This window comes from Chelonoidis abingdonii, chromosome 8 (genome assembly GCF_003597395.2).
Source record: "Chelonoidis abingdonii isolate Lonesome George chromosome 8, CheloAbing_2.0, whole genome shotgun sequence".
NCBI classification, from domain to species: Eukaryota; Metazoa; Chordata; order Testudines; family Testudinidae; genus Chelonoidis; species Chelonoidis abingdonii.
The window spans coordinates 5,429,216-5,447,223 of record NC_133776.1 but is presented as its reverse complement, the minus strand read 5'-3'; the positions used below and the strand labels follow the sequence as shown (position 1 = coordinate 5,447,223).

The following is an 18,008-nucleotide window of genomic DNA, read 5'->3' as shown; positions in this document are numbered from 1 at the left end:
CTTTGCCATGTGTGCAGGAAAAGAAGACAAGGGAGAAATCAAACCGACCAGCAAGGGTTGCCAAACCACCGGAAAGCTGCTGCTGGGGTGTTGCTGTGTGACTGCACTGGTGTGGGAGAGAAGGCAGGGGAATATCTGAGGGGTTTGTGGAGGGGCAGTGCTCCAGAGTCAGGGGTGGGGATGAGAGTGGGAGTCAGAATGGGATACTGGAGGGGCCTGTGAAGTAGCAACAGTTGCTGGAATCTTCAAGCGAGTGCGCTGGGAGCAGGGCCAGATTAACCCATCCCTGGGCTCTATGCAGACATACACTTCTCCCAACCAGGGTGGATGGCGAGTGAGCCTGCCCCACACACCCCATAGCAGCGGCTCCTGTCCCATGGAGCTGGGCCCAGTTCCCTGCTCTGGGGGTTGTGCCCTGGTGCATAGGGTTCCAGCCCTGCTCAGATTTCGGCAGCTCATCTGCATGTGAGTGAGGCAGGCTGTACCCATCACTAAGATCTTGCACATTGTCCACATTTGGGAGCAATTTTCAAGTGTTCATAAAAACCCCAAGCCCCAAACCCAAAGAACAAAAATAGGCTGGATTTTTGATGGACACTTGAAACCTTCCAACTCGCTTAGATAGATGCTAGAGGAAGGAGGCTCTTTTTATGGTTATGGTGAGGCCCAAAATCTGCAAAGAATGCTCTTTCTTGTGAGATTTTGACCCAAGATGGCAGAAATCTCACAAGCTCACCTGAGTGCGCACCATCTCCGCTGCAGATGGTGACTGACCTTTCAAGAAAGCAGAACGCAAGATTTCCTTGCCATTAAGTTCTGTCTCAGAACACTAGCCTAGATTCAGCCTCAGGTCTAAACCAGAGCCCTGGTGTAATGGGTTTCCCTTCACTGCAAGTGTGCTTCCTCCTGGTCAGGCATATAGGGAATCTGCCTGATCTGACAACTGCTTCTGTCTCTCGTTTGTGCTGCGTCCCCGTTCACGCCCTGGGAGCTGCAGTGCCCCCTGTTGGTGGCTTGGCCCTCCCTTCAGCCAGGTCACCACAGGTTTTCCCCTTCTGGGGTTTCAGAGTCTCACTGGACTGGACTGGCTGTGCAGGTATTGTTCCCAGCAGTCCTCCAATTCAAGGCTATGCCACTTTGTCAGTGGCTGCTAGGGGGAACCCCGGCCTGTCCCCTACTCTGAGTTCCAGCCCAGGGACCCTATTCCCCACAGCCAAGGTGTGCTCCATCCCAAACCTTGCTGCTGTGTCCCTGGACTGCTTTCTACTCATCTCTATCACATTTCCTTATCTATCACACTTCTGGTATGCCCTTCCCTCAGGGACAGGAGCCCAGGGCTTCTGTTCACCCCCGGGTCTCTCCTTTCCTCTCTAAGACCAGAGACTGCCTGCAGGATTCCACAAGGCAGCTCCCTGCTACTACAAATTTCCGATCTTTATCATCCTTTCCCAACTTCTCTCCCACCCAAGCTTCATCAGTAATTTATAAACCCCTGGGCTTCTCCCCAGGTGCGCCTGTAAAGGTTCATTAGCTTCTTCTGGGTCACCTTAACCCTTTCAGGTCTGATGTGGGGTGAACATCCCATCAGACCTATGTTAGATCTCCTCCAGCCCCAGTCTTCAATCTTACCATTTGTCCCATCTCTAATTAGCAGACTGGCTCCTGTACCATCTAAACCAGTGGCTCCCAACCTTTCCAGACGACTGTACCCTTTTCAGGAGTCTGATTTGACTCATGTACCCCCAAGTTTCACCTCACTTAAAAACTACTTGCCTACAAAATCAGACATAAAAAAAATACAAAAGTGTCCCTGCACACTATTACTGAAAAATGGCCGACTTTCTCATTTTTACCATATAATTATAAAATAAATCAATCGGAATGTCAATATTGTCCTTACATTTCAGAGTATAGTATATAGGAGCTGTAGAAACAAGTCTTTGTCTGTATGAAATTTTAGTTTGTATTGACTTCACTGGTGCTTTTTATGGAGCCTGTTGTAAAACTAGGCACATACCTAGGTGAGTTGATGTACCCCCTGGGAAGACCTCTGCATACTCCCAGGAGTACATGCACCCTTGGTTGAGAACCACTGACCTAGACCACCCTGCTGCTGGATTTGGATGCTTTCACTGAGCACAACAGCAAGCACGGAAATTTCTCAGATTACATTGACAAACAAGAACAAATCATGAATTTTCCCCCGAGACTCTCTAAAGGTAATGAGATTCCATTCAAGAGATGCAGGAAGAACCATAGAACGGGGCGGTTTCATCATAGTTGATTTCCTTTGCAAATATTAGTCAGCACAGCAGACACATAGAAGCAAAGTGGGTCAAGGTGGAAAAGACCCATGTGCTATAGATCATCTATTTTATCATCTGTCATAGGTTTTTCTAAGGCCCCTCCCACTGTGGTATCTAATTGTCCTCTAGCCCTCCTCCTCGCCAAACTAGCCTTAAGATTTTCTGTATACAGTTCCCTTGAGTGTGGGGGAAGCACCTTCTGGATATAACTTTTATCTTTAGTCCTCTTCATTTTAGACAGTTATAGTTTGGGAGATGGGATGGCAGAAAAATCTACCATCATCATTTTCTTCAAGCTCTTGAGTGTGGGCACAGCCTGGTACTCTTGTTGGCAGGTTCAGGTCATGAAGATCTTTCTCTCTCTCTGTCTCTCTCTCTTCCTGGATAACTCAGGGGATTGATAATGGCCTGTAGGTTGTAGGTCTGAATTCAGGCTAGGTGGGTGATAAATCAAAATGGATGCCATCTAATGGCTGTTAGGCCTACGTGAACTGAGTTTAGTGGCCTCACTCCGGTTCCCCGTTGACAAGTGTCCCCATCTCAAGCCATTGGCACGAGCTAAAGCCCCAGTTGGGAATCTCAGCTGAGAAGCCAAGAAGCAAATGGAGACCGGGGGTCCGAGAGACCCTTTCCACTGCTAGAGGTGACCACTTAAGGGCAAAGGTGGGGGCTTAGGGGAAGTGTGATGTCCTTGCTGTCTGGACAAACAGAGAAGTCCCGTCTCTGGGGCTGTCAGGCTGGGAGCTGTCACCAGCCCTATAAAAAGTCAGAATAAATAATACAGAGATAAACGCTCCCCCAGTCACAGGCAGAAAACACAGAATAGTTTGCCTGGCAGGAGCAACCTGTGAGTGACGTCAAGTGTGTGGCAAAGGAAATGCGGCTCAGGGCCCCCTCCCCCTTCACTTGTGGTCTCGTGCCTCCGACCCCTAACGTTCTACTGATGCCGCTTTCTCTTCTGTGCGGGTGAATGGCGCGTGGGAACTTGCTGAGGCTGCTGGGTGCAGAGAGGGGGAGTAGGGCTGGGTGCAGCTGTCGAGCTGTGTTGGAGAAGGAGGAGGGGAAAGACGGGGGCGGATGGCAAGGAGGGTTTCCCTCTCAAGCCGAGATGGGTACGTTTCATTTCCACTTCTGCTTCGGCTGCAGTCAGTCGACGGCTGCTGTGCAGCCTCCGGGGGAACAGTGCCGCTGGGACACGAGGCACGAGGTGGCCTGGCCAGGACGCAAGCCCCCGGAGCGTCCTCCCGCCACGCAGCACAGGCATAGCACCTTGGATCCTGATTGGTGCGTTGCACGTGCAGGAGAGGAAGCTGACCCACAGAGAGCTCCTGGCCCCTCGAAGGCGACGCCAGGGACGATGCTCGTTATCGTGGTCGGCATCTGTGTGGTGCTGCTGACCTGCAGGCCAGTGCTGCTGCTTTCCCATCTTGGTATGTATCTGGGCGGCATGACACACTCATGGTGCTTCTGAACACAAAGGCGGTGCGGCTTACGCCTGGCGGGGAGCGTATGCTAGGCTTAGAGCTGTGCGAGCGGTGGAAACAGCCCTGGCTGCGAGAAGACAGGAAAGCCAAATGCTGGACCTGAAATGCCCAGGCTGCCAGCATCCGGGAAGAGCCCCCAGGGTAGAAACAAATGCAAATGTTTGGCGTGGATGCAAGGCCCCGATCCGGCCCCCATCACAGTTCAGTTTGAAGGGAGAAGCCTGAGAATAGTGGAAGGGGAAGCAAATAGTCGGAGGGGAGGCAGTGGAAAGGCTAGATGTGTTATAATATTAAAAGTTGGGTTTGGCAAAACATTTTGGAGCTTCCTCCATGCCCCTGCCCCTGCCCCCCAGTGCCCCCTTCATTCAGGGTCTGATCTCTGGGGTTCAGGCCCTTAATCCATTGTGGTTCAGGGGATCTTCTGAAAACGGAACATGGCATGGGCTGGTACAGAGCAAGGGGCTGAGTGTCAGGACACCTGGGATTCTGTGCCTGCTTTGCCCCTGACTTGGTGTATGGGCAGGCCATGTCCTGTTTCTGTGCCCTGGGGGGCCCATCAGTAAAAGGGGGTTAACGAGATGTACTCACATTTGTAAAGCTCTCTGAGATCCATAGGTGACGAGCCCAGTCAAAATGCCATGGGGAGAAAAATGAAACAAAAATCTGTGTGTGTAAGTGACTGGCACCTTGTGCTACAGGAACAATAAAGACTCTGGCCTGAAAGTCATTGTCTGGCTTTGAGGCCGAGCTAAGGAAAAAAGAAATCAAATCAAAGGCATGCAAAAGCACAGAAATCACATCTGGCAGAGCCAAAATGAACTCCAGTGGGTTCGAAATGTGGTAAAATGAGTTCTGGAAACGAGCACTTTCTGGATTTTGTTTTAGAACTAGTAAAAAAAATAGCAGAGTCGGGTTATAAAGTCCCCTGCCTACTGCATTCAGTGCAAACAGGTGCATTTTGTAAAAAAAAAATCCCAAATCTACCTAATATTTTCTAAGTCAAATAAAATCCAACCGCACAAATTAAAACACACTGACCAGTGCAAAACCCAAACAAACTCCTTTGCCTACTTATTAATTATTATTATGATGTGTGTGTCACCGTAGCACTAGCGCACAGTCATGGACCAGTATCCTGTCACAGAGCAAAAGGACAGTCCTTGCCCCAAAGAGCCTACTATGGGAATCTGCAATGATTCCCCAGTTGTCTCTTCTCATTTGAATGTCTTTAGTCGTTTATTCATGACCAGGGGATATGCCGCATCACAACAGACCAATTGTCCTTCTCATAAAGAAGCCTCATAACTTCTGTAAACTTCTTTGCGTGTCTGAAATTTCCACAAAAGCTGAAGGAACTGTCTGCCAGCATGCAGGATTGGACCCAGAAGGTTTTGATCTTCTGTGTTTAATAAAAGGGATTTATATATTTATGAATCTCTGGGGCTTTCAAGGAGATTGTCAACTCGGATCACTGGCTCTTGTAATCTGTGAGAGAAATGCCCTGTTACTGCTTTTTCCTGGGAAATCAGAAAGACCATTAATTTAATGTCTGTCTCTCAAGCTGTGTGAGTAAGGGACTCAAGTCAAAAATCTGGATTTAGATCTGGATTTCAAACACTGCCATCTAGACAGGCTCAAGACCGGCTCTAATCTGGATAGAGAGATTTATTGGGGAAAGCGCCCGAGAAGTTTATTATCAGTAATTAATGACAATAATTGTGGGGTGGACTGTGAATCTCTTCATCCCAATGAATCTAGCCTCATTGGCTTCAGTCGATGGAAGTAAAGGGTTCACAGTCTGGGCTTGTGTATATAAAGCCATTGCCTCCTCCAGTATTTTGACAATGATGCTCATAAGCAGTTAAAATACAATCATAAAATAGGTGATGTCAAATGTTAATTAATGGCTGGGTTAATGTTAATGTCCCTAGAGACATGCTGCAAATGGCCGCAGCCCTGTACACTCCTGTAGCCTAAATACGACTTCTGCCCATCAGTGTGCCCATCTGGTGCCCGTTCTGTTCTTGGCTCACTGGTGTTTATCAGCTGGGCATCCTTGCATGAGTGCATGTCCCAGCTTTTGAACAGTCTCTGGGAGGAACCCCTTTAATGTGCCAGACCCCCCAAGGGGTCTCACTCTTCCTTCAGAGTTGGCCATGCTGCCTGACTGCTTCCTAAACTGAGGAACTCTGCTCAGGACTGCTCCCCTCCTCAGGGACTAGTTCACCTCACCTCATGTTTGCAGTGACGCTCAAGCAGTGTAGGATTTGTTAGTCTCCTGGGACACAGCACTCGAAGTCCTTGGGTTAGCGCAAAGAAATAGAGGTGAAAGCGTTGTCCATTCTGGTCAAGCCAGAGCAATTCCCCAGCCAAGCTGTAGTGAGCTCCATTTTCAGGCTCTGTCTCTTTCTGACTTCCTTAGTCAGTCCCAGGAGAGAGTGTAAGGCTGCCTGCCATGACTTGAGAGCGTAAGTATCAACCTCAGGGCAGACTGCCAGGAAGCAGGGCCCAAACCTCAAACTGGCTGTGAGCTCTATATTTAGATTTCACCAACCAAGTGCCAAGTATAAACTCCTCAGGCACCATAACAGCCTCAACCTGGAATCACGGATGGTCCCCTTGGGTTCTCCGATTTGTCTCACCACCCAGATGAACCTGCCTCTGTGATGGATGGTCCCTTACACCAAGAATCACAGCAACATTCAGGTTACTTTCTGACCCAAAGGACCTGTCACCAGGGCTGGGTCCAGGGTTTTTGCCATGCCAAGCAGTGGAAAAAACAAAAAAGCCACGATTGCTATCGGCAGCAGCTTCATCGCGCTGCTTTCTTCTTCGGCGGCAGGTCCTTCCCTCCGAGAGGGACTTGCCACCGAAGAGCTCGAAGTGCCGCCCCTTCCCCTTGGCTGCCCCAAGCTTGCTGAGCTGGTGCCTGGAGCTGGCCCTGCCAGTCACTTAGCCCAGGTGAATTGCACCTTAGATCTTACACCAAAGACAATCCCATAATAAGCTACCTACAGATTTATTAACTATGTAAAGGAAACAGGAGAGTTATTTACAAGGCTAGATACACAAAGGGGTTACAATCTTGAGTTTCAAAAGATAGTAAAAGCAAGCTCTCTATGTCCTTAATGGCTACCCCAGGCTAAGCACTGGGGATCTCTTGCTTGTGCCTAAAAACCTGGTCCCCCAGAGTCCAAGCAGCATGGAGATAGTCAGTTCCTTCTCTTTGGGGTTTTTCTCCCCCTCCTGCCATAAGCTCGGGGCTGCAAACTCTGCAGATGGGAGGAATTTCCTTGCATGACTCCTCACCATGCAGGGTGTCGGGGGAAGAGCAGGACAACTGAGTCTTTTGCTCCTTTTTAATGATAACAGTTGGGCAGGGCATAACCCCTTCTGTAGAGATCAGCACTTTGTACTATTTCATGTCTCTTTCCTGTCTGGTGATTTACACAGCCCCAGAGGCTCACAACACTAATATTGGCTTACGCTATGGGGTGCGGATGGTATAAGTGAGATTAATGCAGGCAGCTCCTCACCAGCATTCAATAAAGTCAAAACACATTCTTATAATTCTTACACCTATTTTAACGCTCCTAACGCACAGGGGAGCCTGATGGTTATAGCCCTGTACCTGTCAGGCATGGGGATCCTGGCATGAGCTGGCACCAGGTCTGCCAGCATCACAGAGAGCCAGAAACCAGCTCTTTATTCCCTGCCAGTCATCCCTCAGCCCTTTGTTCTCCAGGCCAGGCCGTGCTGAGTTCACAGCCCTCGTGCACGGATGCCCAGCCGATAAACACTAGTGAGCCAAGACCAGAATGGGCACCTCTATGCAGATGAGCACACGGGTGGGTATCACTCGTATTTAGGGGACAGGAGCATCTGGGTCATTGATTGCTAGGTGTGAGTATGCTGCCCATTGGGGTTTTCCATTGTCTTCTCGCATTTTCCATTGATCTGATTTGGCCTCGGCCAGTTCTTTGAATGAGCCATGCAGTTTGTTCAGGCAGCTCAGCGACACCTATGTCTCTTAGTCTGTCCTGAGAGCCAGATTAATTCTTTCCCCTTTGCTGGGTAGCAATGTCTAACATAGGGGGAAACTGAGGCATACGTAGGCTTGAGGTTACAAAAAATCCCCACTTTGTCACATGGGAGCTCCCACAGGGATGGAGCCTTTCTCTGTTAGGCAGCTAGTTCAAGTCACAGGTGATCACTGTCCGCTGGCAGCTGGGTGGCCTCAGGGAAAGGAGCTGGTGATCTCAGTCCAAGGCCTTGCGGGCGCGTCTGACACAGTTGTCAGCAGTCTCAGGGGAGTGGCTGAGGACTGCAGTTCCCCGGGAGGTTCAGCTCTTGCTTTGATTCTTGGGGCGATCCCTCCAGGGCTGAGGCACTTGAGACAAGTTATTAATGATCACAGGGGACGGGGGCAGATGGGGCCAGTTAATACTTTATTTAAAATAATATTTTAAAATGATCGTGATGATTATGATTGGTGTCGCTGTGGTTGCAGTAGTGCTTAGAAACACACAGTCAGAAAGACATCCCCCTTCTGCTAGTCCTTGCGCAAATATTCAGTGGAAATACAGCTCCTGCCCCAGACACTTCAGTGCTGAGGCTAAGGCAAGAAGCAGTGGGTGGGTGAGGCAAGCAAGGTGACAGGAATGGATACAGGCCAAGACTTGGGGCGGCGGGGGCGGGAAGGGAGAGGCCAGTGCAACTTTAAGAAGCAGGGCCAGTGCACCTGCGCTGGGCCAGTGCTGGCTCCAATGGGCTATAAGAGGAGGCCCGTTGGGGCCCCTGCGTGAATCAGGGCACAGAGTCAGTCTGGAAAGGGGGCAGGAAGAGAACAGATGTGGGATACTCACTGGGTATAGGGAGAGAGGCCAGAAGCGGGTAGATCCCTGGGGGTGACTACTAGACCCCCCTGGGACTGGAGTGTGACGGTCCCGATCCAAGAGAGACCTGGTGAGACAGAGGCAGCAGAAGAAAGGCTGGAGATGGAAGCTACCAGAGACGGTGTGTTTGGGACCTGGGAGAAGGCAGGAGAGCAGTGGAGGAGCTGACTGTTGCTATCTCCGGCCTAGAGCGCTGGACCCGAAGGAACTGGGAGAGGGTTAGGGGGAGACGGATGTTCCCGTTGGGAAGAGCAGGGTTGCAGTCTGATTAGGACTGGGGTGGCTGTCCCGGGCCAGAGGAAAAGACAAGGACTTACAGAGAGTCTGGGCATGGTCCAAGGTGCCGGCCAGGGTTAGGTAGGCATTGAGGGATAATATCTCTTGAGTTTTAAAGTCGGCTTATAGTGCATATTGGAAATGGATAGTGATTGGGACTTGAGGTTATGGACTTATTTGCATCATGTTTTTTTAATGAACTGTCCCCAAGGAAGGGTATTATTGAAGCAAGAGAGCCTGGTGTAGAGCACTTGGGTTACCTGAGGGGGAAACTGAGGCACATATGCCTGACATGCTGTGGCCTGCTGCATGAGAGTTCACTGCGTCAGGCTGCTCAGTATTTGAAGATCAGGTGCCTTGAAGGTGTCTATAGTCCGGCGCCTAAAATAACTATTCACTTTAGAAAGCTTTGGCCCTAGGGGGTCTGTGTGTATGATCTAGAGTCCACTGCCTGCCTCTCTGCATCCTCAAATTATCACTTGCCTCAGTCCTGCGGTGACGCCACAGGCCACGCTCTACCTTCAATCGTTGGCTCAGTCCATGCAGCTGACGTCAATGGGAGTGACCACGGGCTAAGCACAGATACACGAGGGCCCAGAATTCGGAGGTTAGGGCATCAGTCTGTGGCTACAGAGTTGATTGCGTTATTACCCCTTCAACATCCAGCTAAGAGAAGAGGTGACAGAGAGTGACAAATGAGGCTTTCCAACTAGCCATGCAGGCTTCTCAGGGCAGGCAGGATAGCTTCACACACCTTGATTTGAATCAGGAACACAATCAGTTATGCCCCCACCCCACCCCGTAAATCGACTCTGCGTCAGTTTCAGCTGCTGTCTTTCTGAGGCAAAATCAGCCACAGAAAGGATGACTAACCTGGTATAAAAATAGATCCTAATTTTCATATGAAACAGCTGGAAGTTCCTCTGCGGTCAAGGGGGTGCAACTGAGAGCCGAATCGGGTCCCGTATAAACATTTATTAGAACAGTTATTACCAAACGTTAGCTAGATATTTAGCACCAATACCAGACCCTTTGAGTTCAATGGAGTTAGGCCAGCAAGGCTTTGTGGTACATACAGAGAAAGAGCTGCTACTTGAGAATGTAGATGCAACAAACAGTTAATACACACCTTTTAATTCTGGCAAAGATCTGCAAAAGTGACTAGAGATTTTGAGGGCCTGGCGCGAGACACCCGAGTGCGCCCCACTCATCGGGAACTCTGCAGGACATAGAGCTCTCCGGGAAGTTTCCAAGCTCTCGGTACCCAGAGGTTTTCAGAACAGCCAGTTGCCAATGAGGTAGAGGAAGGTGAAGCCCTTGTAAATTTCCTAGACTCTGCATGGGCCGCATACTGCTGACAAAGAAGGGAAAGAACCTATGCTAAATGTTTTAGCTTTAAATTCTGGTCACTGCTCTGCACACACACCATGGAGGAGACAGAGCAGTAATCACCACTTAGATTCACTACACCTTTTTGTCTGATAATAATGAGTCAGTAATAAATTAGCCAATTAATTACACATGTGCAACACTTTTCATCTTTCCTAGGCTTTACAACACTCTTCTATCGGTTGGTCTCAAAGCCCTTTAAAAAAGAGGGATTGTTATTCCCATTTTACAGAGGGGGAAACTGAGGCAAGTGACTTGCCCAAGGTCACCCAACCCACCAGTGGCAGAGCCAGGAATGTAACCCAGCTCTTCTGAGTCCCAGTCTAGTGCGCTACCCACTGAATCACACTGCCTCTCTGTGCACCTTTGAGATAGGAGGCTCAGGCATAGACTGAGAATGCAGCATCCCCAGCAAGGACCACACAGAGCTTCCCAATCACTGTGAGACAGGCACAACAGAGACAGGGGTTGAATTTCCTTTTGTCTAAAGGGAGCATTGTTTGCTGCGCTGGAGCATACCCATGGTTAATGGTTCCTCAGGCTGTCAGAGAGCACATACGTTGGGGCTGGATCCTCTCTCTGCTTTTAGTGGTGGGGAGATTGGGAGAGGCCAAAGATCCAAACACTCCAGGGCAGGGACTGCCTTTGTTCTACTCATTCGTACAGCACCTTGCACGAGAGGGCCCTGATCCTTGACTGAAGCCTCTAGGGGGTCCCAGGCTATCAATCATTGTCTGTTCTGCGTTTGTAGGGCACCCAGAGCAGGGGAGCCTGGCTCAGCCCTAGGGCTGCTGGGTGCGACGGTAATACAAACAAACAATAAATAATAACGGTTGTGCAATGTGCCTGCGAGGCACATCAGTGCATCGGCTCCTGCTGATCACAGTGTCCTGTTCTTTCTTTCCTTTCTCTGAAACAGTGACGTTTTCCCCAGAGAAGCTATCCATGCCCGTGGGCGACACAGCCAGCTTCTTCTGCAGTATCTCCACGGCGAACTTCCCTCAGTCTGATTATAGTCTAAACTGGTACAAAAAGATCAATTCCACTCACACAAAAAAAATTGCCGAGTTTAATGGGAATGAACATAAAAACCAAAAGAAATTCCTCCTTGTCAACCATACCTCTTCTGTTGAGATAAAGATTCAGCACCTAACCGAGAATGACAGTGGCGAGTACTTCTGCGGGCTGATCGCTTTCTCCTCGCCCAGTAAAGTGGTGGAAAGCAACGTGTCAAAGCTCACAGTTACAGGTTTGTTTCAAAGACAATATAATGAACAAGCTTGTGTGGGTGTCCGCCGCAGCCCTATGCTGGAGGGCTGAAGATTTGCTACAATGCTCCGTTGGTCTGTGGGGCTGACTGATATTTCCAGTCCAGAATCCCCCCCGGATGCCCTAAGGAGCTAGGATAGACTGGGCAGTTCCCAGCTGCCCAAATCAATCAGCATCTCTGGCTGTGGAGTTCGCTTCTGCTGGTGGTCAGCCAGAGCCTTCGCTTGCTGCTCTGCAGGGCATATGTCGGGGCTGCTCTTTCCAACCAATATATTACGGTAGCACCCAGAGGCACCACTCTGGGACCACGGCCCCCAGGGCTAGACACTAACGTGATTTCCTGGCCAGAGTGAAAGTAGTAACAGTCTCTGGTGTGACGTTTACAAACCACAGGGCCACATTTCCAGCAGCTGACCTGAATCAAGGCCAAATCTATGCTGGGGCAGGCCCCACTGCTTTCCCTGCGGGTAACTGAAAGCAAGTTGCTACGGGAGAGCTTGACCCACATCAGGCACCAGGTGCACAGTGACAGTGCTGCAGATAAAATAAACCGTGTCATTTTACCCCGCAGCAGTCACTGGGCCAGGGCTATTTTCTTATTTTACTGTCCCACCCCAGCTAATTATCTGCTGCCGCTGTAAGGACCTTCCCCCATGGCTGCATACTTCCCGACACCACAGTCAGCAGGGAGGTGGAAGCCCTAGTCCGTAAACATCTCTCGCCCTTCCGCTAAAGCCAGCTCCTTTAAGTTGCAAGTTTTGGATGCCGAAGGCTCATGCCCCCGACAACCCTGATGTCTATATTTATGCAGCTGTACTAGAAAAGGGTATTGCAGGTGGAGTCTGAACTCCTGTAGATCTAAGATGCATGGGACAAGTAGGGACTATTATTATTATCTATTATGGAACCACTGATGAGCCCCCATCATGGGCCAGGACTCCATGGTGCTTGGTGCTGTACAGACACAGATCAAAAAGCTGGTCCCTGCCCCACATAGCTCACCATGTAACATAGGTGCTGGGACTAGGGGTGCGGGGTGTGTGTGTGCAGACCCCCTGCACCCCCTGCCTTCAAATGCTTTCCATTATATACAGGGTTTACAGTTTGGTTCAATGTCTCTCAGCACCTTCATTGCACAAATTGTTCCAGCCCGCCCTGCCGTGTCAGAGTGCAATACCTTCACTCTAGAGCTGGATGAAACTTTTCAATCCCATTTTTTTGGGGTGAAAAGTGGCCTTTTTAAGAAAGGAAAAATGCTGTGAAAAGCCATTTTTGGTGATGGTTTTGATGGAAAACATACAAACGGTCTTTGAAATGGTTATCGGCATTCTCTTGTTTGTCAAAACATGGGGGCACTTTTACGCTCACCTAAAGCATGTTTGTCAGTAAACAACGTCAGCGACCACTTCAGGAATCTTTTTGATTTGAAAATGTCATGAAAGTTTTTGCAAAAAAAAAAAAAAATAGAGAGAGAGAAGGGGGGGAGAGAGAGAAGAGGCCATTTGGAGCCTGTGAAATGGAAACATTTCAATTTGTTTTGTGAATTAAATCCGCCCCCCCGCCCTGCACTCTCCAAATCTAGCAGCTGTAATTGCCTTAGTCCGTGTGACTATGTGCCCCTCTGGTAAACTTAAGTGACTCTGACAGCTTCCTACTTACACACAGCTAATGGGTTTACACCTGTATCTCCGAGGTCCCTCAATGGCTATTAGTCAAGCTGGTCAGGGATGTAACCCCATGCTGTGGGTGTCCTAAGCCTCTGACTGCGAGAAGCTGGACGACAGGGGATGGATCACTTGATAATTGCTCTGTTCTGTTCATTCCGTCTGAAGCACCTGGCATTGGCCACGGTCAGAAGACAGGATACTGGGCTAGATGGACCTTTGGTCTGACCCAGTGTGGCTGCTCTTACGTTCTTATCTCAGCTGATACAGATGTGTGTTCGGTGCAAAGGTTCTGGGTTTGGCTGCTAATATTGACGGATGGTGCCTGTACATATGTGGCCACCAGTTCATTACACAGCCTTACACTGAGCCAGAGCCTCTTCCCACTGACCCTATTACCCCGAACCGCTTGATCTAATGGGGGAGGGGGCACTGCATTATTTTGAGTACAACTGTTTCCCTTTGCCTTTGTTTTGCTCAAATGAAATAGAAGCTGGAGCTAAGCAGGGGGCCTGAACTGATTGGATGGCACTGTACAGATGAGAATCAGAGATCTAGGAACACAGGATTGGAAAGGAAACGCTGGGTCACTGAGTCCATTCCCCCGCTATCACAGGCAGTCCCGTCATATGACCTCATGGTGTGACGACAGCACCTGTGCTAGATCTGACAAACTGTGAAATTCACGTCTGTCCAGCGGGCTGGTGCGAGCCGGGAACACCAGTTAAGTCCTGCTTACGCCACAGATTGAAACTCAATGGGTGTAGGGCTCCCTTAAGAGCTGTTAACTCCAGCCACGGGGTGCAAGCGACACATCAGTGGTGCTGAGGCCGGGACGTGGCCCCTCTGTGCAGAGGCAGAGTGGGCGGCTTGTCGTGCTGGAGGAGAGGATGTGATTTGCTTTGTATTTTACAGAGACTGTAGCATTTCTTCTTTTTTATTTGCAATTCCCTAGAAGGAAGGCCCACCACTGTTCCCAACGTGACTGTTGACGACCCGGGGGACGACTTTAAAGTGCCAGTCATCATTGGCCTGATCATTGCCGGGGCCGTGCTGCTCGGGCTGATCACCTACGTGCTCTTCATCATCACGCGCCGGACGGGAGGTGCGTCGTGGCAGGGCGAGCGCGGCCCTGACAGTCTGTAGCCCTTCCCCACCGGTGCCTCCATTGGAGGATAGCCAGGGCTAGCTGAAGAAAAAGGGGTGGGGGACAGGAGGGGTGCTCAGGGACTGTGGTGAGCAGAGGCTGGTATAGATGGACCCAACAGGGGCCACTGTGGACGGGAGGGTTAGCTCAGCCATTCTGCCTCCATCCCGAGAGGTGCTGAGTACCATTGAGCTTGGCAGGCCGAACGCTGAGGCCCTTCTACGATGTTAAATCGGGTGAAATTCCCCCTGGCTCCACTGGGAGTGGACGGTGCTCAGCGCCTCTCAGGCTTGGGCCCCAAATCTCTGACATTCCCCCAACCCCACATTAGATTGGCTCGGCCCATTGTAGGGACGGTACAAGGAGCCTTCCCCCTGCCTGGAGCCCCTGTGTAAAGGGCAGTTAGCCCCCAGCCCCACAGGCCCATGCCCAGCTCCCTGATTGGGTTGGGTGGGGCCGTGGCCTATGGAGCTGGCTGTGTGGTCCCAAGGGTAGGTGTGGTGGGTGCCCTCCCAGTGGAGTGGGGGTCGTGCCTCCCAGAGCTCCCCTCCATGCTTCCCTTCCTCAGGGCTGGGTGTTAGTGAGCCCATGGTGGGCAGGGCTGTCTGAGTGCAGGATCCCCAGCTGTTCAGCTCAGCCAGAGCCAGGCAAGGCTTGGCCGGTCCATCGGCCCCACAGCCAGTCGGTGCGGTGCTCTGTCCCATCCAGCGGTGGCTGGACTCAATGAGCCTGCTGCAGCCTTGTCTAGCAGAGTGAGGGCGTATTTATTGTGTGGCAGGCAGAACACCGGCTGCTGGCTATCAGAAACTGAGGGTGCAGTGTGGCCAGGGAGACACCTGTCTGCTTCCCAGAGACCTGTGAGGAGATTCCAGTCCACCAGTCCCAGCAAAGCTCTTCCCATCTGGATACCTGGGCTGGTGGCTGGGATCCAGGAGCTCAGCTCCGCACTTGCGCTCATGGGATAAGAATCTGAATAGAGCATAATAGAGTCTGGGCCTATTCAATTGCTCATGATTGGAGCGTTGGAGTAGAAAAACAGGGCACGATTCTCCCCACAGTGGGCCTCTGCTCCAGAATCCCGGGCCCAGCCCTGCAGTCCGTGTGCTGGTGACTCTCCTGCTGGCTTTGAGGGGAGCTTTGGGGACCTATGTCTGGATCAGTGGATGCCGGCACACCCTCCAGTGGGATCTTGCTCAGGGAAGGGGCTGGTGTGGGGTGGAGTCTGTGCAGCCCCAGAGTCATTTGCAGGGAGCTGCAATGTTGTGGGAAGCGGAGCTAACTTTGACGCCCACTCCCCCTGTGATGTTTGCTGCAGCCCAGCTACTGTGCCTGGTCTAACCAAAGGTGTTACTTTGCAGGGCAGCAGAAACCACAACGTGAAAATGCACTCTTGGTAAGTTCCCTGTCACTCACGTGCGGCTGCACTGCTGTGGAATGTTGCCAGGCGGGAAAGAACCTGGGCTTGGCAGGTCTTTGGTAGCAAGTGCCCAGATCCATGCCAGGGCCGCAGGCGGAACTGCACAATGCCACAGCTCCTCAGCCAGTCTGAGTCCTTCAAGGGCCAGTGCCACCGGGAGAAACGAGAAAGAGAGAAAAGAAACAGAATGAAAGGCTCTTAGATGCAGCCAAAGTACTTTGGTTTGCAGCCAATGTATCATTATTATCAATAACCGTAATGGATTGACTGTCTATTTATATGGCACCTTTTGTCCCCAAAGAGCCCCCAAGCGCTCTGAGCAGTGACACAAACGCTTCTGACGTGGATTGCTAATGTGGTGTCAGTGTTCAACAGCCCCCTAGCACAGCGAAGAATATTGCATTGGAAACAACCAGGGGAGAAAGCAATTCTCTGAGCTGGAGTTGGGCCAGGACAACTGGATTAATGTCCCTCCTTTTGACGAAAGGGCCATGGGTGTGTGGACCTTGATGGTATGTCAGGCCCCAAAGGTGGCACCCCCGGTGCATGGTGTGTCCGACTGCCACGCTGGGGCACCTGGGCCAGCCTTGACGCACAGAGGAGTGCTCCCTGTGAAATCACTAGCACCACCTGTCCCTTGCAGACATCCTGTCCAGTTACTAGCTAAATCCAATCCTCTGAGTTTGTGAGAGCTGATGGGATTACAGGGCAAGCTGCTCTGACTGCGGCCATGCTGGTTTCATAGAGTTGGTTGCTGTCTAGTAAAGGCTTATAGTGAGAGACTAAAGAAGCTCAGTCTATCTAGTTTATCCAAGAGGAGGTTAAGAGGTAACTTGATCACGGTCTGTAAGTACTTACTCAGCTGAAGCTAGACTAATTCAGACCAGAAGCCAGGTGTATGTTTTTAATTTGGGGTCATTAACCACTGGAGCTACCTACCTGGGGAGGTGGTGGATTCTCCATCTCATAGTATCTGTAAATCAAGGCTTTTAAAAACATGCCCTCCTGCTCAAAGAGAAGTTCTGGACTTGAGGCAGGAATTACTGGTTGAGGTCCTATGGTTTGTGCTTTATGAGAGGTCAGAATGGCCGGTCGCAGTGGCCTTAAAAGGTCTGAATCTGTGTTAGTGCGCCTGCGTGTGCCAGTGTGTGCCTGCGTGTGCCTGTGTTTGGGGTACATAGAGAAGCCAGGTGTGTGTGGCTGTGACTCTTAGTAAAAATGCTCCCTTCTGTTGTTTGCGCAGCAGAAAGAACAGGTGACGATGTACACAGTGGATTATGGTGTGTTGGAATTCCAGCAGGATGAGCACACAGAGGCTCCAGTGGAGAGTTACCCACCTGACAACACAGAATATGCTGTTATCGTGTTCCCTGAAGAGAAGCCTGTCACCCCAGAAAGGGGGAAGAAAATGAAACACCAGAGGACCTGTCAAATCTGAGCGCAGCCCCTCTGATGGGTCAGGAGCCCAATCGTGCTTCTCCTTCTGTTTTGTCACCTCTCTACAGCTTTCTCGGAGACTTTCGGGCAGGAAGGCCTGGCGGCAGCATCTGCACTATTTGTACACGCTGCGCCTGGTTGTATGCCAGCCCAGACTCTCTTTCTTCTCCGTAACAAACAGCCTCTCGAATGACTGACATTTTATGGCAGCCTTCCTCAGGGTCCTTCCCTCCTCCAGCACGTCGCAAGCAATTGTTTGCTGCTAAGGAAGACGTGCAGTCAGAACACGCTTGACTAATGGACATGTGATTTGAGCCCTGTGCTGCCATGGTGGAGAGCCACATTCATTCCCGGTCCTTGGTTTCTTGCACTGCAGGAGGCAGCATGATCCATCCCTTGGGGGTGGGGTCGGGGGGGAAAGAGGTAGAGTCGTATGTCACTCAGCAGTTACCCTATTGGCCAGTGATGCTGGGCTCCAAAGAGAAGCCTTGCCAGTCTTCCTCATTCATTAGGATGGTGATGGCAAAGCTGAGTCTAAAGGATGGGAGAGGGTAAACCGGTGGGAAAGGATGGGATCTTTAGGGCTAGAAGGTGGATGCAGGGGCACCTACTGGAAGATGCTACCACAGACCATTAGAGCCCAGTTCTGCCTTGCTTACGGGCTAGGGATACAAGCTGACACCTCACAGATAAACTAATGCAGCACTGATATTTCAGTCCTTGG

General features: G+C 50.8%; 1 protein-coding gene across 1 annotated transcript; it reads left to right on the top strand.

Moving 5' to 3' along the window:
* The first annotated feature begins 3,452 nt into the window (after positions 1–3,452).
* PDCD1 (programmed cell death 1) lies at positions 3,453–17,476 on the top strand. The gene is made up of 5 exons (XM_032777362.2): positions 3,453–3,736; positions 11,270–11,599; positions 14,239–14,388; positions 15,789–15,823; positions 17,094–17,476. The coding sequence occupies exons 1-5, from the start codon at positions 3,664–3,666 to the stop codon at positions 17,283–17,285; spliced, it is 780 nt and encodes a 259-aa protein (XP_032633253.1). The 5' UTR covers positions 3,453–3,663; the 3' UTR covers positions 17,286–17,476.
* Positions 17,477–18,008: the final 532 nt, after the last annotated feature.

Coding starts and splice junctions, on each gene's coding strand:
- PDCD1 (XM_032777362.2), top strand. CDS start 3,664: ATGCTCGTTATCGTGGTCGGCATCTGTGTGGTGCTGCTGACCTGCAGG. Junction 11,600..14,238: donor GTCAAAGCTCACAGTTACAG/GTTTGTTTCAAA, acceptor GCAATTCCCTAG/AAGGAAGGCCCACCACTGTT. Junction 15,824..17,093: donor AACGTGAAAATGCACTCTTG/GTAAGTTCCCTG, acceptor TTTGCGCAGCAG/AAAGAACAGGTGACGATGTA.